Raw genomic sequence first — 23469 nt, forward strand, 5'->3', positions numbered from 1 at the left:
TTGTTGTTGGATGATTCTCTTAACTGGAATGAGGTGACTTTGTCTCTTCTGAATAATTTTGGCTTGAATTCCACTTTTACTGATAGGAGAATAACTCTCCCTGCTTTTTTAAGGGTACCATTTGCATGGTATGTCTTTTCCCATCCTTTCACCTTCAGTTTGTTGATGTCTTTGTCAGTAAGGTGAGTGTCTAGTAGATAACATATTGTTGGGTATTATTTTTTGACCCAATCTCCTGATGTTATGTCTTTTGATTGAGAAGTGTACAATCAATGTTAAAAAAAGAAAAAAGAATTCATCTTCACACAGAGATGGTTCTACAATGTCTCTTAGACAACCATCCATTTCATGAGAAATCTCCCTAAGTACCTGAAAGAATGGAGGTGGGGAAGGAGGTGGTATACTCTCAATTCATTGAAGCAAGATATTGTGTAGAAACATTTGTCCTAGATGCTCTTCTCATTGGGATTCAAAGAAAGCCACAGGACTTTCTCTCCAGCCTAACACCTGCTTGTAACCAGGTTCTTTGGGACCTGTCCTTTATTCCATGTGACTCCAAGTTTGTTTTCTTTATTTGGAAATTTCAAAGCTGGAAGGGATCATAGAAGTCATCATCATCCTCAATTGAACACAAGAATTCCTTCTATATATCTGAAAACATCTCAGATAAGAATATTTCATTCTAACCAAGCACACAGGCATACACCTATAACCCCAGCAACTTGGGAGGCTGAGGCAGTAGGATCACAAGTTCCAAATCAGTCTCAGCAACTTAGCAAGGTCCTAAGAAACTCAGCAAGAACCTGTCTCAAAGTAAAAAAAAAAATGTATATATAAGGAAGTAGGGAGATAGCTCAATGGTAAAGTGCTCCTGGATTCAATTCCCAGTACCCAAATAAGTAAATAAAAGTAGTTCATTCTATCCCCAATTACACTATGTTTTAGGATTTCAGGGATTACTCTTTCATCCTGTCCCCAAGCCATTGAAATCGTTGGAGTTTAAACAACACTCCATAACTCACTCCTAACACTTGCTCACTTCTTATTATTTACATGCTCTCTTATTTTCTTACAAAAGCTTCAATTTACAAAGAGGTTACGGGTCAGGATAGTGTACACAAAAGTAAATTTAGGGCCAGCATCCTTTACAAAACATTGCTTGGAACTTAATCAGAATTCTACATTGTGGGTTCTGTATTGACTGAATTGGACACACATAATTCCTTTGATTGCCCCATCTGTGCTGAAGGTTCCGTTAACTAAATGTTTACATTTGACTTAAAGTTTACATTTTTGTATTATAACTACTCACTAACTTTAAACATACCTGTTCCTGCTCCCATCTAAGCAAATGCTGAGTAGGCATCATGTCATGTAATGCTCTTCCTGTATTTTCACAATATTGGGGCTAATAAAGAGTAATTACTTGATGGATTAAAGGAACTCACAATTTAAAAAAAATGTTGTAGAAATACTATTTATACTCATGCTATGTAAATACAAACATTTCTGGAAATACATTCATTTTCCTATTAAATCACCTGCTGCTGTTTTGTTTTTCTTTCTTATGGAGTTGTCTAGACCACTTGTTATCAAATTTTCCTTTATGATAGTGTCCTTATTCACTAGAAAGAAGAGGAGAATGGTATTGGTTAGACAACCATCAGTGTCACCCATAATTCATAAGGACAACTTAAATACTTTGTACAGAATGAGGGGGGAAAAGCCTCCAGGGTACACATATTCTTCTTTTTAAATATTTGTAAATATATTGGATCTCTAAGTCACAGCTTCTTTATCTGAAAAAAAGGGAATATCATAAGTCTACCTGTCTCCTGAGGTGGTTGTGAGGGTGAAGTAAGCTAACAATGAAGGCGGTGGTAGCAGAGTGCTTGGTATGTGCTCAGTAATGACTGGCTTTATTTTATTATCTATTGATAAATGAATCATGTAATAGGATTTATTTGTTCACATTTCTACTTGTGGGAAGAAGAAGCTGTTTCTGAAGAGCCATGTCATTTCCAACAACCTGGTTCATATAGGATACAGTGGAAAGTGTCCAGTGGTAACCATCAGTGGACCTGAGTACAGTCCCATGCATTGCAGATTTACATACCTGACTGGAAAAATCACAGAACACAGAATTATAGAGCTTCATAAGGGTAGATTCTGTCTAGAGAATCTAGGACTCCAGAATGATGCTTTTTGTTTCTTTTCCTTGGACTCTACTGTCTCCCTCTTTAAAACAACAAATGCCACCAACAAACAACTATTCTTAGCCTCTCTTAGTTTCCTAATCTGCACTTAAGATAATCATATTTGAGCTGGGTGTGATGGCACATGCCTATAATCACTACACTAAGGAGGCTGAGGCATGATTTCTGGAGCCTAGGGGTTCAAGACCAGCCTGGGCAACATAAGAAGACTGAATCTCAAAACAAAACAAAACAAATAATTGCACTTGCCCTTATTCACATATTACATATTCATATGGGAATCAAATTAATGAAAGTGGAGTCATGAAATAAGATCTCATAACAGAGTCCTGTTACATACAATGAGCTTTACATGCATTATGTGGTATAATTTTGCTCAGTAGGTAGATGTGGAAGAGACTGCTGGTTGGCCCAAAGTCTGCTCTCCCTCTTTTCCTTAGAAATGAGACTTATGATTTTCAACTGGGCTAAAATAATGAATAGATTTCTTAGCTGATCTTGCATTTAAGTGTGGCCAGATGTCTATGTTTCAGTCTTGAGATATAAATGGAACTTTAGTGTGTTACTTCCAGGTGGTATCTTAAAAGGAAGAGGGCATGCTGTTGCTCCTTCCTCCTTCCCTTTTGGCTGACTGCAGTGCTTCCCATGCTGGCACTTGAGAAGCCACAGTAGATCACAAAGCAGCATAGGGATTGCAGAGAAACTAAATAGAAGGAGATGATTTGTTCCCTGAAAGTTATCTGAGTAGAAAACTTACTCATTTAGAGTCTGAAGGAGACATCCCTGCATCCTTAAATATTCCAGCATGTGTTTCTGAGATCAACGGCAATTCCCTTAATACCCAGAGTAGCGATCAAAATCAGGAAGCATAATTGATATATTAATATTAACTAATATTAATATTCACAGTATCTATTCGAATTTCATTAGTTGCCTTAGTATTGTCCTTCACAGCTTCTTTCCTCACCTAGGATATAATATAGCATCATACATTTATTTTATTGACATGTCTCTTTGGTCTCCTTTACTTTGGAAGAAATTCAATGTCCATTTATGATTAAAAAGTTTCCAGTAAATCAGGAACAAATGGAATTTCCTTAAATTTAGGGATAATTTTAGAAATAGACAAAACATGTAATAGACATCATCCTAAATGGAGAAACATTAGAAGCATTCCCTTTGAAATCAGGACTTATATAGAAGTGTTCACTATTACTCTTTAATGCTGAGGCAATTATCCTAGTTAGCATAATAAGACTAGAAAAACAATAAGAATTAGAAGGGAAGAAATACTTTTATTATGTTTAGCCTAAATGGTTGTCTACATAGAAAACTAAAAGGAATCTATACATTAAACCAATCTGAATAACAGAAAAATTAAGCAAGTGGTTGCATTTCAAATCACTGACTGTAGACGAATAGCACAACTTTAAAGAAATGACATCATATACAGCAACAAATCATCATAAAAGATATGCAAAAGTAGTCATAAAACAAAAAATATTGTTGAAGGAAATTAAGTAAGACCTAATTAAATAAAAGGATATCTCTGTTCACTGAAAGACTTAATTTCATAAATATGTCACCATTTTCTAAATTAATTCATAGATCTAATGAAATCCAAAACACAGATAGCTGTTCATAGAACTTGATGAATTGATTATAACATTTATAAGAAAGAATAAAAGTTTAGTATAAGCAAATACTGGTGACAGGATTGGGAAAATGAGGATTTCCTTTTTATCTTTTATTCATTTTTTTTAAGATGATGAGGATTTCTGAAATAAGATATAAAAAGTGTTAACTATAAAAGTTTGATAAAATCAATCATATTTAAATTAAGAACTTCTGTTTATTGAATGTGAGCTTAAACTAAATGAAAAGTTAAGCCACAAACCAGAAAAAGATATTTGGCTCAGATATTTGGCTGATATTTTCCTCAGAAAGGATTAGACGCAGGAATACATGAAACCCCTGTACATGTAAGAAAGATAAGTCAATAGATAAGAAAAAGAACTGAACAGACATTTCACAGAGGAAGAAACATATATGAATACCCACTTAATGAAGAAATGTGCAACTTCACTAGTAATCAGGGAAACAAAACATCAAAATCACAGAGAGATACTGTTTTATACTATACCATTTGTTTGGTTAAAATAAGTTATGAAATTCCAGTTACACGGATCGATAAGATTTCTTTTAATTACTAGTAAAGACTGTAAATTGCAAAAAAAAAATTAGAAAATTGTGACAAAGAAAAAAGAAAACAGTGTGACATTATGTTGTGAAATTGAACATTAATATGCCTTTAATCTAGTAATTCCATTGGTAGGTATACCTTACCCTCCCCGTCCCAGAGAAATTTTTGCATGTATGACTCAGGGGAGATAATTAAAAATCTTCATAGTATCACTGATCATAATAACATGAAAACTGGATATTATCTATATGCTCATCAAAAGAAAAATGGATATATAAATAGCATATTCAACATAAAATATTTTACAGCAATAGAAATAGGCTATGGCTGTATGTGATAACATGGAAAAATCATAGTGACACAATAAATGAAGAATGCAAGTCCCAGATTATATGTAGTATGTTCAAATATAAGTAATATAAGTTTGTTTAAATTCAAATATAAGCAGGGCTAAAAGAATGTATTTTAAGGAGCTTGTGTGTGCACATGTGCAAGTATTTGCACACATATATAGGTTAATTCTTTAAAATTCCTTTAAAAATTTTTTTTGGTATTGTGGTATTGGTGCTTTTATGTCCGAGTTACGTCCTCAGTCCTTTTGTTTATTATTTTGAAACAGGGTCTCACTAAGTTGATGAGGCTAGCTTTGAACTTGTGATCCTCCTGCCTCAACCTCCTGAGTTGCTGGGATTACAGGCATACACTACTGTGCCTGGCTAAATTCTTTTTTAAAAAAGCAAGGATTGCTAAATACTAGATTCAGGATGCCTATGAGGGTAGGCAGTGGGTAGGACTGAGGAACAACACATAGGTACATGAAAATTATTGCCAATTTTCTATTTCTTTGGGTGCTAGGTTGAGAGCTGGGTTCATGAATATTCATTATATTACTGATAAATTATGAAAAATTTAAAGGCCCATAATGGACTATTGATGATTATGGGTCATGAACTAAAGATTATGATTAATACAATTCTAGGGACCCAGGTTCAGAAAGAAAACACATTAATAATAGCCAACCTCATATAATGCTTACCATGTGCCAGGCAGTTTCTAAGCTCTTTATATGTTTTAACCCATTTAATCCTCCCAGTTAAAGGAGCTTTTATAATTATTCCCATTTTATTGATGAGAAAATCAAAGCCCAAAGAGATTAATAGTAACTCTTCTTAGGCCAATAGCAGACTGGGATTTAATCACTACCCTATGTTTAAATATATGAAAAAGATAATTATATTAGGACTTAGTCATGAAAAAGTTATAGCACAGTACTTTCTGTAACAATTCTAAAGGAACCACATGCACAGTCTGTAAGTGTATTAAAAACCACTGAACTATACACTTTAAAAGGGTAAACTTTATGATATATAAATTATATCTTAATAAAGATGCTTTAGGAAAACTGTCCAAACCATAAATAAGCCACTTTATCATACAAACTGGGTCTCTAAATGATTGTTTGCTATTTTAGGAGTCAAATATATGCCAGTAAGTATAATATACACTTTGCAGGCCAAACAAAACAAAACTCACTTGGTCAAGAGACCACTCGCTTAATGAAGAGAGAGGAAACAGAAAATTTTAATCTATTATTATAAGTGGGAAAAAATGTTCAGTTCCCTACTTGGGTCCTTTTTACATCTGCCAGGAAATCAAATGGCTCTCAGCTCCCAAGATAAATTTCAGACTGCAATCATAATTGTCTGTGTGTGTACTGAGGCTATGCAAACAATAAAAACTAAGAAGAATGAGGGTGGAAAAAGAACATTTGATTGAAAACATACTCATATTTTTAAATTGTGCTGTATCCTTCATGTGCACATTTGCTTTTTTCTTTTAAATTTAAAATTGATTTTAAAGAAATGGAAAAAGTACTTCATAAAAAAAGCCAGCTGTGACTATTGGGAGGCCTCCTTAGGGCCTTTGAATCATACAGAACCAAAGGGCCAACGCTGGTGTCAAAAGGGGCTATGACAGCTTTTCTTCAACACCATTTTTTTTTTTTTCTTTTGGTGGTAGGATCAGGGCAGTGAAAGGAAGAGATGGATCAATATACTGCTATGATGCTTGGAGAATCTGTTGACAACTTTAATATTTTCACATTTATTGAAAGATCCTACTCATCCGGGTCAACTGTTCTCACAAATCTGGTCATTGATTACAAGGAGACAAGATGAAAGCTTGGAGTACACCTCAACAACTCCATCGCCAACACCAAAAGAGATTTCAGTCTTGGTCTTCTAAACCATAGGTGGCTATTATCTTCTCTCAACCCTCTTCAAAGTACATGTGTAAATACAAGCTGCTAAAGTGTAAAAAGCTTCATGTTTTAAAGAACACAAAACATTTATTTTAAACACAGCATGCATCCAACATGTTATTATTCTGTCCTGACATACACATGTACATACACTCTCACAAGCTGTATTTTGACTCTTGTTATGTCCTACACAAAAACAAAACTTTAGTAGTCTTCTTGGCTCCAGACAGGCTGCCAGTCCCTTTAGGCAAGACTTCCTGTTGTGGGCTATAGTGTCTGTCAAGTTACTGGTGTTCCCAAGTGACAAGCCAAAGGAGGTTGGCATGCTTCATGTGTAGCAGTGCTACACATACTGATGCTTATTTGATTCCCTGAATTCTCTTTCCAACTCTTGTCCTCCTTCCTCAAGCCCTCATCATGTTTGGGAAACTATGCTGATTTGGTCCTTATCTTTTCCTGTGATTAGTGGGTCACCTACAGAGGTCAGTTTAGGCCCCAAATAGTTACTCTGCAGCCCAGTTTATGTGAATTGGTTATTACATGGAGTACATAATCAGATAAAGGCTTAACTTCAATTTCCTTTTGTGTAGTATTCACATAACCTTGAAATGGATTAAACTCCCCTATGCAAAGTGTGGTTTTACAGATGATATGTGTGTTTTATCTTCTATTGTCCAGATTTTTATCTTTCAATATCATTTTCCACTAAAAGGAAACAGACTCCTTGGAGAAATGTCTGATTGCATGCCCGAGACAGGAATGTATCAGATAGACCTGGAACAAAATGATGCAGCAGTAGAGAGTGGGAAGAGGAATGTAGATAAAACAGGATTGACATGATCTGACAATAGTCGAAATTGGGTATTAGGTACATGGGAGTACTTTATAGCATTCTATTTTTGTATATTTTAGCTTTTTCCATAAAATAGTTTAAGGAGGCTAAAAATAATAGCCTCCTTATTAAAGGAATAATAATAAAAAGGAAATAATAATAAATAAATAATAAAAAGGAATAATAAAGGAATTATTATTCCTTTTTATTATTTTATTATCCTTTATTAATAATAAAGGAAATTAAATTTCCTTTATTTCAAAAGTAAAATTTTTTAAATTTCAAAAAATAATTGCATGTACCTGGTAAGAGTTCTTAACAATGTGTACAAAGAAAAGTCTCCTTCACTCCATATCCTCAGACTCCCTCCTATGGGCAATCCTAGTAACAATTCCCCATTTACTTATCAAGAAAATTTCTAAGAAAATATATTTTTTTAAAAAATGCATACCTTCGTACATGTAATACATATTCAATTTTCTTAAAACCACAATTAGTAAATTATACACATTATTCTACTTTATTTTAGTAGCTTTAATATAATGAATATGTCTACACATTACAATATTGTGCATTTTTATTCTTTTCATATTGAGATCCTTTTAAATATCTTTGATGTAAACAACAGATAAAAGGCTCATATCTTCATCTCCAGAGGGTAAAAAAAGATGGCTCAGGCAGGCTAATCAGGTCACAGTTCCTAACCTTATAAACCAGGTTTTAGTTTTGGGTACAATATTACCTCGGAAAATGTCATGTTTAAAAACACCTTGCATCCTCTTCTACAGATCATATCTTGTAAGATGTGGTAATGAATATAAGAACTCTCCCAACCTCTGCCAGGCACATACATATTCGGGAAGTATACGGAAAGCCTACAATTTCCCTTCACCAGACCGTGAGCGCTAGCGCCACCAGCACCTTGCACAGGTCCTTCTCTAACACAGTCTGTGGAAAGGATAAAGTTGAGCAGATGACGACTAAATGAGTAAAAGGAGGCGGATCTACAGGCAGCAATGCGGTTGTGCTTCTGGCTTCAAATACAGAATAACGGGTGCTGAGAGGCGACAAGAAAAAGTGACATATCCGCATGGAGCATAAATTTCATTTATTTTATGGGGAGAAGCATTACATAGTAAAACAAACACAGCTGTATCACATTACATTGCTCTTTTACAGAATACAAACCCCACACCTATTCCCGCCCAGACGCTACCGCGGTGGCCCTAGAGTTTCCGACAAGCCAAGCGGCGGCCACCCCTCGTTACCTGGGGCGGGAACAGGGCGCGCCCAGGAGAGCCGGGCTCGCTCGCTAGGGTTGCGTCTTGAAGGCACTTCTTCCTAGTTCTCCGGGTCCCGCCTTTCCGCGCTGCCCAGGGCGCCAGTGTGAGCCACGGCTCTAACCCTGAACTCCGGTGCTGCAAGCCCCGCTGGCCAGAGACCGCGGGCGACGCTTTCTCTCGTACGGGGGTGGGGCTTTTTCAGGGTGTTCACGCAGCGGCCAGAGGGCATAAGATGGTGTCCGCTGCGCTCCCCAAGACAGCTTCCTAAGGAGGTTTAGGGCCCTAACACCGGAGCGCCTACTCAGCCCTTGTCCGGCACAGGTACACCGGTGGGGAACCCGGAAGCTTCAGGTTTCAAGGGCCGAAGCACAGTTATACCCCGGGACTGAAATATGTTTGAGAGAACCTCGAAAGCGCGGGGAGGCGGGCCTGGCTACAGTCACCACCTCGCGACACTTAAGAGACGTCGCACATCAAGTGCGTGTTCTAGTCTTTCACCTTCAGTCAGCCTCCTCAGTTTAAGCGAGTGATGGACATTATTTCGGCCTATCAACTTCCTCACCAACAGCCAATCAGATTTAAATTTCTTTCAGCCGCCGGAGAAGTTGGAGGAAAGGGGTCGAGAGAGCGCGAGCGACCAGACGCGCGCTGTTTGCGTCTCGCGAGATCGGTGTGTACCAAGCTCTCAAAAAAAAAAAAAAAAAAAAAACACAAAAAAACAAAAAACCCAAAACAGAAAAAAAAAAAAAAAACCAGAACTGATGGCCCGACTTCCCAAATAGTGGGTTAAAGGACAGGGTTATAAACCAATGAAAGGGATGAAGAGGTGGGATCGCTGCTTTCACCGCACAAGAAGTACCGTTACAGGGCAGACTTTTTGTCCAATCAACGCTTCCAGACTTTGGGTCAAGTGACCATAGAGTACGAGGGGCGGGGCTACAGCCTGGCGCGAGGAACCGTTAAGATAGACAGCGAATACAACCAATGAGGTACCCGGACGAGAGCGTTGGGAACCCAATAAAAGTGGCTGGGCGGGAGCCTTCCCGGAGCGCGGGGAGATGTAAAGACAGACAAACAGTTTTCCCAATGAGACTGTAGAAGAGAGGGCTAATTGACCAATGAGGTCCGCGGGGCGGGATCCTTTGCCGCGGCGGAGTCCAAGATGGCGGCGTGCGGTTCCGCTGTGTGAAACGAGCGCGGGGCGGCGGGTTAATCAGCTCCGCGGAGGCAACCTCCGACTACCCGCAACAATGAAGGGAAAAGAGCGCTCGCCAGTCAAGCCCAAACGCTCCCGTGGTGGTGAGGACTCGACTTCCCGCGGGGAGCGGAGTAAGAAGTTAGGGGGCTCTGGTGGCAGCAACGGGAGCAGCAGCGGCAAGACAGACAGCGGCGGCGGTTCTCGGCGGAGCCTTCATCTGGACAAGTCCAGCAGCCGAGGTGGCAGCCGCGAGTATGACACTGGTGGGGGCAGCTCCAGTAGCCGCATGCATAGTTACAGCTCCCCTAGCACCAAAAATTCTTCGGGCGGGGGCGAGTCGCGCAGCAGCTCCCGGGGTGGAGGCGGGGAGTCACGTTCTTCTGGGGCCGCCTCCTCAGCTCCTGGCGGAGGGGACGGCGGGGAGTACAAGACCCTGAAGATAAGCGAGTTGGGGTCCCAGCTAAGTGACGAAGCGGTGGAGGACGGACTATTTCACGAGTTCAAGCGCTTTGGGGATGTAAGTGTCAAAATCAGTCATCTCTCAGGTTCTGGCAGCGGGGATGAGCGGGTAGCCTTTGTGAACTTCCGGCGGCCAGAGGACGCGCGGGCGGCCAAGCATGCCAGAGGCCGCCTGGTGCTCTATGACCGGCCTCTGAAGATAGAAGCGGTGTATGTCAGCCGGCGCCGCAGCCGCTCCCCTTTAGACAAAGATTCTTACCCTCCGTCAGCCAGCGTGGTCGGTGCCTCAGTAGGTGGCCACCGGCACCCTCCTGGGGGAGGAGGTGGAGGCCAGAGATCACTTTCCCCTGGTGGCGCTGCCTTGGGATACAGAGACTACCGGTTGCAGCAGTTGGCTCTTGGCCGCCTGCCCCCTCCACCTCCTCCACCATTACCCCGAGAGCTGGAGAGAGAACGAGACTACCCGTTCTATGAGAGAGTGCGCCCAGCATATAGCCTTGAGCCAAGGGTGGGAGCTGGAGCAGGTGCTGCTCCTTTTCGAGAAGTGGATGAGATTTCACCCGAGGATGATCAGCGTGCTAACAGGACGCTTTTCTTGGGCAACCTAGACATTACTGTGACAGAGAGTGATCTAAGAAGGGCTTTTGATCGTTTTGGGGTTATTACAGAAGTAGACATCAAGAGACCTTCTCGTGGCCAGACCAGTACTTATGGCTTTCTCAAATTCGAGAACTTAGACATGTCTCACCGGGCCAAACTAGCAATGTCTGGCAAAATTATAATTCGGAACCCTATCAAAATTGGTTATGGTAAAGCTACACCCACTACCCGCCTCTGGGTAGGTGGCCTCGGACCTTGGGTGCCTCTTGCTGCGCTGGCACGAGAATTTGACCGATTTGGCACCATACGCACGATAGACTACCGGAAAGGGGATAGTTGGGCATATATCCAGTATGAAAGCCTGGATGCAGCTCATGCTGCCTGGACCCATATGCGGGGATTCCCACTTGGTGGCCCAGATCGTCGCCTTAGAGTAGACTTTGCAGACACAGAACATCGTTACCAGCAGCAATATCTGCAGCCTCTGCCCTTGACTCATTATGAACTGGTGACAGATGCTTTTGGACATCGAGCACCTGACCCTTTGAGGGGTGCCCGGGATAGGACACCACCTTTACTATACAGAGATCGTGATAGGGACCTTTATTCTGATTCTGATTGGGTCCCACCGCCACCCCCTGTCCGGGAACGCAGCACTCGAACTGCAGCTACTGCTGTGACTGCTTATGAGCCACTGGATAGCTTGGATCGAAGGCGCGATGGCTGGTCCTTGGACCGGGACCGAGGTGACCGAGATATGCCCAGCAGCAGAGACCAACCTAGGAAGCGACGGCTGCCCGAGGAGAGTGGAGGTCGACATCTGGATAGGTCTCCTGAGAGTGACCGGCCACGGAAACGTCACTGTGCGCCTTCTCCTGATCGCAGTCCAGAACTGAGCAGTAACCGGGATCGTTATAACAGTGACAATGATCGGTCTTCCCGACTTCTTCTCTTGGAAAGACCCTCTCCAATCAGAGACAGACGAGGCAGTTTGGAAAAGAGCCAGGGTGACAAGCGAGACCGTAAAAACTCTGCATCAGCTGAACGGGATAGGAAGCACCGGACAGCTGTTCCCACTGAGGGAAAAAGCCCTCTGAAAAAAGAAGACCGTTCTGAGGGAAGTGCACCTAGCGCCAGCAATGCTTCATCAAAATTGAAGTCCCCTTCCCAGAAACAGGATGGGGGGACAGCTCCTGCAGCAGCAGCCTCTCCCAAACTCTGTCTGGCCTGGCAGGGCATGCTTCTACTCAAGAACAGCAACTTTCCTTCCAACATGCATCTCTTGCAGGGTGACCTCCAAGTGGCTAGCAGTCTTCTTGTGGAGGGTTCAACTGGAGGCAAAGTGGCCCAGCTTAAGATTACTCAGCGTCTCCGATTGGACCAGCCCAAGCTGGATGAAGTAACTCGACGTATCAAAGTGGCAGGGCCCAATGGTTATGCCATTCTTCTGGCTGTACCTGGAAGTTCCGATAGCCGGTCTTCCTCTTCATCGGCAACATCGGACACTGCCCCCTCTACTCAGAGGCCACTTAGGAACCTTGTGTCCTATTTAAAGCAAAAGCAGGCAGCTGGGGTGATCAGCCTCCCTGTGGGAGGCAACAAAGACAAGGAAAACACCGGGGTCCTTCATGCCTTCCCACCCTGTGAATTCTCCCAGCAGTTCCTGGATTCCCCTGCCAAGGCACTGGCCAAATCTGAAGAAGATTACCTGGTCATGATCATTGTCCGTGGTGCGTCCTAAAGTCCATGTATAACCTGTATTTACTACTTTGACATGGTTCCTGTTTTGTGAAGTGTGATGGGATACAGCATCAGATGAGATTTTCTTTTTAATTAGTTGTTTAGTTGTCTTTTCTTTTTTATATTTTTATAAACCTCTTTAAAATAGAAGTCAGGACAGTTAGTTATTATCGTAAAGTGAAAGGGATGTCCTGAAAGTAGCAAGGAGATGGATTTGCTTTAATTAGGAGTTTCTACTCTTGTGAGAATTTTCCACTTTTTTCTTCATTTTTTTTAACTTGATCTTTAAAAAAAAATCCTCAAAGTTACAAAACCAAAATTTTGAGAAATCAAAATTTGGAGAAAAGAACCCATTGACTATAAACAGATAGTAACATACACAGAAAAGTGGCTTGATTGATGTGTAGATAATTCCAGAAATGTTACATGTGTGACAAATTTTGATCAGGGATCTCAAAAGCGTATGCTGGTAAATTGCTTAGCAGTATAATTATTTTAATCAGGTATGAATGTTTCTCTTAAAATACAGTTTATTCCCAGAGAGTTTGCTGTAACATGCATTTTTATCATTAGTTCTTGAGTTTTGTATCCCGTATTGCACTTTTGGTTTGTAGCTGTAATTGTTTGGTTAAAATTGAGGACTGTGTTACAAACCATTTATGTCTTTAGTATGCAAGAATTGAGTAGGTGCTTTTAAAAATCAGAATTCTTTGGTCAGTTATAGGTGTGTGGTGGTGTTTTTACTGACTTTTTCAGAGAGTTATAGCAGGTACAGTTCTAATTTAATTGTGTATATTTCAAAACTAAGTGTTCTTCATCAAAGATGAGTTTTTGTTTTCGAATCCATTCAATTTCTGGTTTAAATAATAGAAAGAAGAGTGGTCTGCAGGCTCGTAAGTCATCTTTTGTTTCATTGGGCATTAATCAACCGTATCTAGATTGCAGAAGTTTTTTTAAAGTCATTGTAAAATCCTGTCAATATGCTTTTTTGAAATTTTGTGTGTATTTTTTTATTTTCATATTCAAACAGTAGTGGTGATATTATATTTTGAAAATGTTTTGAATATTCTTGAAATTTCATGCTTAGTATTTTCACCACTCTCCAGCCATAGAGATTTGAAATGTCAGTTTAGGAAAGGCCTTTTTTTCATTGTTTTAATTGTCCAGACACCTATAATTAATATAATTTAACCCATCTGCTTGGTTTTTTTTTTTTTTTTTTTTTTTTTTTTTCTGTTTCCAAAGCTGAGGATGATATGACTTGGGGTTCTTAACAAGGGTTTGTGCTACTTTACAGTAATGAATGATTTTTTTGTTTGACTTTTTCATCTACCCCTCTGTCACCACCCTTTATTTCTCAGATCATTAGTAACTATGTTTTTCTTTCTTGATTTAAGTGCTGATGATGTCAGCTAAGGCCCTTGATATTTAATTATGATGAGAAACTTAAGGACCTTCTGGATCATGGTCATGTTTCTATTCTGTGAAAGTGACTTATTCAAAGCCTGGCAGAACCCAACTGTTTTCTTTCTGTTATCAAATCTGGCAGTTTTGAAATAGCACCAATAATAACCCAGGGAAATGTCATGTAATTTTTATTTTCCATTATGACAGGTGTCTTATGCATGTCAGCATGAAAGCTTCATTACTACTGTGTCATCCTTTTTGGTTTTCTCTATGCATTTATAAATTTTTAAAAAATTTTTTTGGATTTTTTTTTTTTTTTTTTTTTTTTTAAACTGGAAAAACTAGCTGTTTTGAGAGAAGGAAAGTACTAGGCTGAGTATGAAGGCCCTTGATGTGTCTATAGAGAAAATACCCGAACTACAACTAAGACTTTGGATGCCTTTTGCTTCCAAAAAGCAGTGATTGGAGTGGAATAGGCACCTACCTATTCAGAAGCCAATGCAGGTGTGCAAGCCAATGCAGGTGTACAAGGGGTTAAAGTACAATTTGTAAGATAGATACATTTTTCCAGTTTAAATAATTTTCACTAACCATTAACTTTTGAATATCTTTTGATAAGATAGTTGGATAAATGATTTTGCTCTCTAGAGAGTGAAGTCCATGACATCTAATTTTATATAAGCCAAATGTGTGTGGTTTCCCTTTTTCTTTTTCTTTTTTTTTAATTTGGTATGATAGCCTACTGAAGAGTACTGTGGTTTTTGCTCCATGTTTGTTTGAATCCTTATCTGACATTGCTGCTTTTGTTAGATCTGGGCAATTTGTGCTTCAGTGTTTTTGAAACTGGCTTGATTCCATTTCTAAATGTATGTATTAAAAAAAGCTAATGATGTTTAGTTTGGTGCTTACCTATAGTGCCATCATCCTGATAAATTTCTTATTTGTGTTGCCCATTCTGTTGTGCAGGTTCATAATAACTCGTTATCTACTTAACCTTCAGAATTTGAATGAAAGCAAACGTCTAAAACTGGTTCTAATTCTTATTAGCCAGAATTTCAAAATCCCAACATTTGATGTTCTTTGTAACATCAATTTTTTTTAAATCTTCTTTTCTTTAATTACTTTAGTGTAATTGATTTTTCAGGAACTCAGTTAAAATGAATGGAAAGAAAATTTCTTATGTATATTTACGTATTAAATATTGCTGGTGAAAATAAGATAATTTAAGACTTTTAAGATCACAACTTCAAAATTGGAAATTTAGAACTGTCACTCAATTCCTAGCAAATAGATATAGTTAATTGACAATATTTTGTTGATTGTAACTGGGATTTCTCCTGTAAATATTTTTTCACAGGAAAACTTAAATTTTTGGTTTAAGACATGTACTTTGACTCTCATTCACTGAGAGTAGAGTTTTCATTTACAAATTACATCTTAAAATGTCCATTCTCTGGCTGATATAAGCTTTTGTCATATTTCGAAGGTAATATACTCCCTTCTTGACTCCCATGGATCATTTGATGTACAGCAGTATAAGGTATTTTAGAGTGAGGCATTTCCAGGTTTATTTAAAAACTATTTTATGAGCAGGTGTTCACTGATAATACTGCTTTTCTTTTTTGAAAAATTTAAGTCCACTTTTTTTACACAGTGAAATTGCTCATTTTGCAGGCATAGTACTAAACTGAAGTTTGGGTTCATACAGAAACCATTAACCAAAAAGTTTGTGGTAAAGGAAAGCCTCTTGAGAAGGGGTCTTTAATGTGAAAAAAATTTTTTTGGAGAGAATTTCTGGATTTTTTTTTTTTTTTTCCTCTTTCTGTCCCAGTGTCTGGTTTTGAGATAGGAGTTAGGAATGAGAACAAGAAGAGAAATGAAACTGACCCTGTTAATATTCTGGTTATAGTGATGTCCCTAAAGGGGGAAAATGATTTCAGGTAACCACAGTAAAATGTTAAGCTTAATGAAGAGTTTTTATGTGTATGATTTAAACAGTTGAAAAACAAAGAGTCCTGATGTGTTTGATTGTTAGCAATTGTATGAGTGTTTTCTTAATGGAAAATAACAGCTGCTGTTTTTGGTAACATAGATAAAGGTGGATTTTTAAATGGCTTTGTATCTTGACCCCTTTTAATAATAATGCTCCATATAAATTACAAAATGAAAGTAGAGGGGGTAAAAGTTTGACTAAACTCCACCTTTTTATAAATTCATTTTTAAAGTTATATTTAAGGAGATGTTGATTGATTATAAATTGCTTACAAACTTGTTTTCTGAAAATCTTTGCCACATTTTGCTCAGTTATATGAGGATAAAGGATATTTTCAATCCTATAATCCTCAATTGCAGTCTTTAAAAAAAACTTACCTTATTGTTCTACTTGTTATTTGTGTATTCATACAGTAAATTCATTTCAAGGTTTGTGCCAGTGGGTATTATTGGTGCTTTTTGAAGTTGAGGTGGACGTCCTATTCAGGAAGGTCTTGTTAATATTATGTTCATCTATAATGGCATAGGGGAAATATATATATTTTTAATATTGTAAACGTTTGTACTGAATAACCTTTTTTTCCCCCCTGCAAGCAAAACTGGTGAACAGCGGATGAAGATATGGAATTCAAAGCTCTAATGGACCTTTTTGAAGAGAAGTTGTGGCTTATGTGGAGTTTACATGGGCCTCTGATGGAAGAAAGCTAATCTGTTTAGTATTTGTGCATTTTACTAAAATGGCAGCTTAACATTGTGTATCTGCTATTGTGATGCCAATGCCGGTGTTTTAAGTGGAAAAAAATGACCTCTTTGCTTTGTGCTGTGTACACAAGAGTTCTGGAAAAGTAAAGAAAAACCCTTTTTATGGCTCACACAGCTTAAAAGTAGCTGTCACTCAAACGTGCGCTCACAGTTGAGCTGCTTTTGTTTTATTCTAAATAAATTGTTTCTTTTGAGGAAAATGTTTTTCTGCCTGGAAGTGAATTGACGGCAAACCTTGACCCCTTTGTTTGCAGCCGAGGGGGTACTTGCTGCTGCTCAGATCTTGTATGTCTTGAGCAAGAAGCAGGGAGACCATCAATTTCATTTTGACTATCACGGTGTGTCAATTCTGAAGGATCACTAGTGTTACCGTGACCCCCTTTGTTTGCAGTGAAGGGGATCCTTTGCTTCTCGGTCCTCAACGTGATGAGGGAATGGTGCTGTTTGCTGGCACACAAGAAGCCGGGGCAAGCACCCTAAGCCTCACCACAGTGCACGAGTCGGGGGCTTTGCTGGTTTGAAGAGCTGGAGTTGCTGAAATTTAAGTTTTGATTTATTTTGTCCACCCATCACGTTTGGCCTTAGTTTCATTTTTAATTTGAAGAAAAGTTTGAAATTGCTTTATCTTGCACTTTTAACATTTCCACCAAATTGCCAAAAGAAGGAGAAATACTCCGTTTGCTTTTTAAATGTTAATGATGATGTTAATAAAGCCTTTCCTGACACATTTGAGGAGCTCCTCCATCTCCAGGGGCTTCTTACGAGTTATGCAGTGATGGGTTTAGTTCTGAATGGATGAAGAGTTCCTGAGAGATAGCGTTTGTAATTAGAACCGTTACTTGGTATCTGTGCCTTATTTGACCTGTGGTTCTACATGCCTTGGATGTGCATGCACCGTGACGGTTTCATAGGTACGAACGCACACTCAGGCCCAGTCACTTCGGTTGGTAGTACAGATTGTGAGGAAAAAAATGGAGGCATCATTAAGGAGGAGAAAGTGTTTGCCTTTAGTTCCTGCATTATCCTGTACAGGGGCTCTTGAGCTTTGGAAGCCTGTTCCCAGTACAGGAGAACAACTCCCCTGTTTGCAGCAGGAGACTTCGGTGCTCAGTGACAACGCTGGAGTTCAAGAGGAAGCCAGCAATGCTGCACCATTGGCTTCAGACACCATGGTTGTTTGCCAGTTTTAAACTTAACTAGTTGCAGACGAAGACCTCCTTGAAATGCAGGCTTGTTGGGCTTGTTAAGAATTTTAACCTCGGATGGAAGAGCCCTAGTGCTGTCTGTCTCCATGCGGGATGATGATTGCTAGGCAACAGGTGATTATCAACCAAGGATGCCATGGTTATACTCTGCAAGGTGGTGTTCCAGTGGCAAACAGCTGTATAAACTCTTGTAAACAGGTAAGAGGGTTTTTAGAGGTAAAAAATGCATTATAATTAATAGGGTGAGGGCATTTAATGTTTTGGGTATGTTTCTGTGGTTGAAAGTTCATGCGCTCTGCTGCCTCTACTAGCTTCCCTCCCCTCAGTGAGCTACCATATATACAAAATTCCAGGCCAGAACTTTTGTTCTACTTGATATTATTGCCTGGAAAAATTATTTTTTAATAGGGGAGCCAAAGTGTTAAAATTTTGGTAGTGGGTTTGAAATTTGTGGCCTTGATATTCTGTAAAATTTTGACAATTCTCATTAGCCTTGGCTTTTGCCCTTTTTGTGATGTAATAGTGCAAGATGACTTATTGTATCAAAATGTTGCTCATTTATAAACTGATTTATACATTTCAAAGTGAAGAGTATTATGGTATAAACAACAAAAGAAAGTATGCCACTCTTGTTTGGGAATGATAGATATTTTAGCCAACATGTTTAATTTCTTTTTTTCTTGTCCCACAAATAGATTGATTATAAAATTAGTCAACTGCTACTTTATGGAACTGAATAGGCAGTGTTGAGACGAGCTTGATGCCTGTCTGCTCTTAACATTTTCATTGTCCAGTTAATCCTACAAGCCCTCTGAGCCCCACTCCCCCAATCCATTACTCAAGTGTGAGGCTTTGGCAACTTATCAGAAGCATAACTTAGGTTTCCTTGCTTTGTTTTAAATGGAATCAAATATTTGGAATAGAATTTTCCTTTTTTGTCTCCAGAAGACTTAACAGAATCTGGTTAACTACAGTAGCTGATCTGTATTAGGTACTTTTTCCATGGGTTTCATTGAGCCCCTTGGATTGTTTAACTGGACAGCTTTTGCATCCATACTTTGACATAGTAAAAGGGACAAAAGGAAGGACAGTAGCTTTTTTTTTTTTTTTTTTTTCCATGTTCTCTGTGTTCTACATATGTGGCTGCATCTAAGGCTTTGCTAAATAATCTCTTTGCAATTCTTTAAAGATTTTATACCTGCTGTGAATGTCAGTTTGCAGTGTATTTTCTTTCTTTTGCTATTTCAATTATAAACCCAGTAAGTAGTTTTTCCAGTTAGCAAACAAATATCTTAAATGACTGGAGTATTAAGAAGATTCTTAAACTTTCTTCTTTATTTCTACATGTATGATATCTTTCTAAAGTCTAAGGATTCATCTCAAGAAGGTAGAAGTGTTGTATTTATTTGTGTATAAAATCATATGCAAAAACATTGTGTATAATATAATGTTTTGAAACTGCAGTACTCATGAGATTATTTATTTCTGCTTAGCTGGGTTGTGTTAGATACAGAATTTTGATTTTATAAGTTGGAAACTACCTATTGAATTAATTGTGTGGTTTCCCAGTGTCTTTCATATGATCAATATTTAGGGTTCTGCAAAGGACATAGTTCCAGAAACACCTCTGAATTGACTTGGGCTCGTTTTGTGAAGTTTGACAAGTTATTAAAATTGGAAATGAGGATCATCTGACTTCATTAAAACAACCCAGATTTTATACATTACCACTTCTATAGCATGTCATATAATTATTTAAAATCAGTGTATCTGAGGTAATAAATGTACTGCCTGTGGCTTATATAGCATCTACTTTTCTTTTTTAAAAAGTATATCTGATTATGGCTTATCTGACCATCACCTTAATGTCTCACTCAAATTTGCTCTCTGGGCTTCTCTGTTTAAAAGATCTTTTTATTTAGAAACTTGAATGTAGTTTGAAGTACTTAAAAGAGAAATTTTTTGAATAACAATTTTTTCAAACCTTGGACAAGTTTGGTCTTAGCAGCAAAGGAGTTTTTGATCTTGAGGTAAAATTACTTAACATGCTCAAGTGACTGTAATATTCAGCTTCCAGTTAAGATTTCTGTATTATCATTTGAATGTTGGCTTTGTAATTAGGAACTAATTGCTGGGAATAGGAAGTAACGTATCAGATACTCTCTACCTACTTTGGCAACTTATACTGTAATTGGGGAAACTAGATAGAAATAGATAAATTGTTAAATACTGGGAAATTTTTAACAGTTCATGTCAGCTATAGGAAGTGGGTCACAGATCATTAAGTGCTAATACATTTTTGTATGGTGATATGGGTATATGAAATAAGTTGGGATGGTCAAGAAAGGCTTTACGGAAGAATTTGTTAAAGAAGGATGCAGAGTGGTGGGAGGGAGGTGGACTTCACAGGCTAGGGCAGGCAGGCAAGAGTAATAATATAGCAGTTTGTTGGTCCATAGAAAAGATATGATGCAAACTGAAGCCTGGAAAGCTAGTAAGATGGTTGAATCAACAAAAATAGGAAATCCTAAAGGGCAAGCCAGTTTGAGAAGGGTAGAGTGAAAATGTATGATCAGTTGGAACATTTTTGATAGCAATAATTTATTGAATACTCCAGGCCAAACATTCTGCCAAGTACTATATGTACTTGTCTCATTTAACTCTCACCACATACCAGAATCTGAGAGTGAGTGATGGGACTGGAGTTCTAATCAGGATTTTGTCTCAGCTAGGGCTCTTTTGGTCACTAGGCTTTATTATGTCTCACTACTTGTTTTCTGGAGACTAGGGAATGGCTAAATGTGTCAACTAGAGAAAATGGGCAGTGGATTTCAACCTATAGTATATTAACATTTGCAATATTTGGGAAGCAAGTCAGTGGCTCATGCCTATACTCCTAGCCATTCAGGAGGTTGAGGCAAGAGGGTCACAAGTTCAAGGCCAACTTGTGCAACTTAGTGTGATCCTGTCTCAAAAAGAGGTAGAAAGGTAGTTCAGTGATACAGTGCCTCAGTACCACAAAAGCAAACAAACAGAAACAAACCTTGGGAAAACAGGCTTTTCTCTCCACTGTGGACATTTAGAATGTTAGGACCAGAATGGTCCAGGAATCTTTATTCTTTTATAAGCTTTCTAGGTAATTCTAATACATTCTGTGGTCAGTGGGCTGCATGTTGAATTACACTGGTGCATAAAGACTGCTTGAGGTGTAAAGCTAGGATAATGTTGAATTTATGAAGAGATGATGGTGCTGGAAAAGAAACCTAGGTAGGACAGCGAGAATAGTATTCTGTCTCAGAAGCTGAGAGGAGGAACTTCCAGAAGGTAAACTCAAATCTGTTGGAGCAGACAGGGAGAACAAAACTGCAAATGCCATCAGATTATCACTTAAAATTGTCAGTTAAGTAACCATTTTACAATTATGTAATTATCTCTTCAAGATAGTCTTGCTTAGTATTTAATTTTGCCTAATAACAATCTGCAAAGGGCCCATAGTTTACTTTATGAAATGCTATAAGGTATGCCAGAAAAGTTTTATGACTTGGCTAAGGGATACACAACCAAGAACTGAGTAAGGTATCCTTGAAATTTTAGACATTAATCTAAAAATCATATGACTGTAATCTAAAAATTGAAAGCAGTTCTGGAGTTGAGCAAGTTCGTGTTTATGTACACATAAAAGTTGTTTGCATTAATGGGTCTTAACCTTTATCTACTACTTTATGACTAGGTTACTAACAGGACTGAGATAGAAAGGAATTCCAGGTTGAGTGTCCTTTTTCTGAAATCTGAAATACTTCAGAATCTGAATATTTTCAATCTTGTGTTCAAAACTTTTCAGATTTCTGGGCTGAAGATGTATTCATGGGCAGAGTGCTCGCCTGGTATGCTTAAGTTCCTGGGTTGGAGCCCCAGTACTGCAAAAACAAAACAGAACAGCACATGATTTTCCAATTAGGGATACTCAACCAATAAAGCCTTTGCAAATATTGCAAAGTCTGAAAAACTGAAATCTGAAACACTTCTGGGCCCAAGTATTTCAGATAAAGGATGCTCAAACTGTATGGATGAAGTTGAGTATATCTTTGTCCTCTAAATGACTGAGAGTTCTTGTTGTGTACGACCTATACTTTATTGTGTTTGATAAGTAGAGCTAATTAATTATTCAGTTATTTGGTTAACTATTATTACACGTATATTGGTAAAAAAAATAAGTTTCTGTATTCTTACGGAGCTTACATACTGGTGGAAGAAGCGAGGTAGTAAAAGTTCGAACTGTAAATATTTAAGGCAGTGGAAAGCCATTGGAGATTTTCAGCAAGTGGCAGGTTAGGATTTGATCAAGATTTGACTACTTCTGGCTTGGGTGGTAGCTCAGTGGTAGAATATGTGCTTAGCATGCCAAGAGGTCCTGCATTCAATCCTCACCACCAAAAGAAGAAAAGAAAAATTTTCTCAAAGTATCATATAAATTTACTTTAAATGCCAAGTAAAATACATACATTTTTGCCTTTTCAGATTCTTTGTAAGTCCATGAATATATTCTTGCTTAGAGATCAGCAGTATTCTTTTATTTAGTTGGGTTTTTTGTTTTGGGGGAGGTTTTACGGAGGGAAGTAGTGCTGGGGATTGAACCCAGGGCCTCATGCATGCTAAGCATATACCTTAACACAAAGCTATTTTTTAGTATTCTTTACAATAAAATAGATACTATTTCTTCTTAGGGTTCATAATTATTGATAGTTCTGAACTTTCAAAGCAGTTGTCTTTTTAGTATATACTCCTTTTTTTCAGTGTGCCACTTGATATTCTTTCTGCTTTCAGCAAATTGTCATGACAATTTTCACTGTACTCATATAAATTTCTGATACAATACACCCACCAAGCTTTCTGTATTTTATAACTTGCCATTTCTCTGGTGGTATCAAACCAAACTTTCATGCCAAAAATTAATTGAGGGTCTTTTTGTGAAATAGCTTTCATCCTATGCAAAGCATCACTGAATTTGTTGTCTGACTCTTCTCAGGTGACTAATGGATTTACTTTTCACCCAGGAAAAAAGACTTAATGAAAAAATTTTACACATGAGCATAAGTTATTGTATCTGTCCACAAAAGAACTATCATTATAGGCAAAATTAATACTTTTGGATGCTATAATTATGTTATTACACATTTTAAGGCACTTGGGAAAATAGATGTCCCATTAAATTGATTTGTATTTTAGCATGTATAAATTGATCATAGTTTTATGTAGCTCCCAAAATAAGTATCTTACAGGCTCTAGTTTGTGTATATTCTTTATGTAAGCAG

The 23469-nt window shown here is 38.3% G+C and overlaps 2 protein-coding genes across 3 annotated transcripts in view; one reads left to right on the plus strand and one right to left on the minus strand.

Moving 5' to 3' along the window:
• The first annotated feature begins 9889 nt into the window (after positions 1–9889).
• RBM15 (RNA binding motif protein 15) overlaps positions 9890–23469 on the plus strand; it is a 212368-nt gene continuing 198788 nt past the window's right edge. Inside the window, exons 1-2 of one of the 2 annotated variants that reach the window (XM_079111373.1) lie at positions 9891–12781; positions 16785–17156. In XM_079111373.1, coding sequence (XP_078967499.1) covers positions 9913–12781; positions 16785–16807 — 2892 coding nt within the window. In that variant the 5' untranslated portion in view covers positions 9891–9912 and the 3' untranslated portion in view covers positions 16808–17156. Of the gene's footprint in view, positions 13944–16784; positions 17157–23469 lie in introns of those variants that run through there. The other variant, XR_013759373.1, reaches the window with a different exon arrangement.
• The window catches only part of SLC16A4 (solute carrier family 16 member 4), a 40702-nt gene continuing 31224 nt past the window's right edge, over positions 13992–23469 (minus strand). The window contains exon 9 of the mRNA XM_079111387.1: positions 13992–22074. Within this exon, the coding sequence (XP_078967513.1) occupies positions 21995–22074 (80 nt within the window). The 3' untranslated portion in view covers positions 13992–21994. The remainder of the gene's footprint in view (positions 22075–23469) is intronic.

This window comes from Sciurus vulgaris, assembly GCF_902686455.1.
Source record: "Sciurus vulgaris genome assembly, chromosome: 1".
NCBI classification, from domain to species: domain Eukaryota; kingdom Metazoa; phylum Chordata; class Mammalia; order Rodentia; family Sciuridae; genus Sciurus; species Sciurus vulgaris.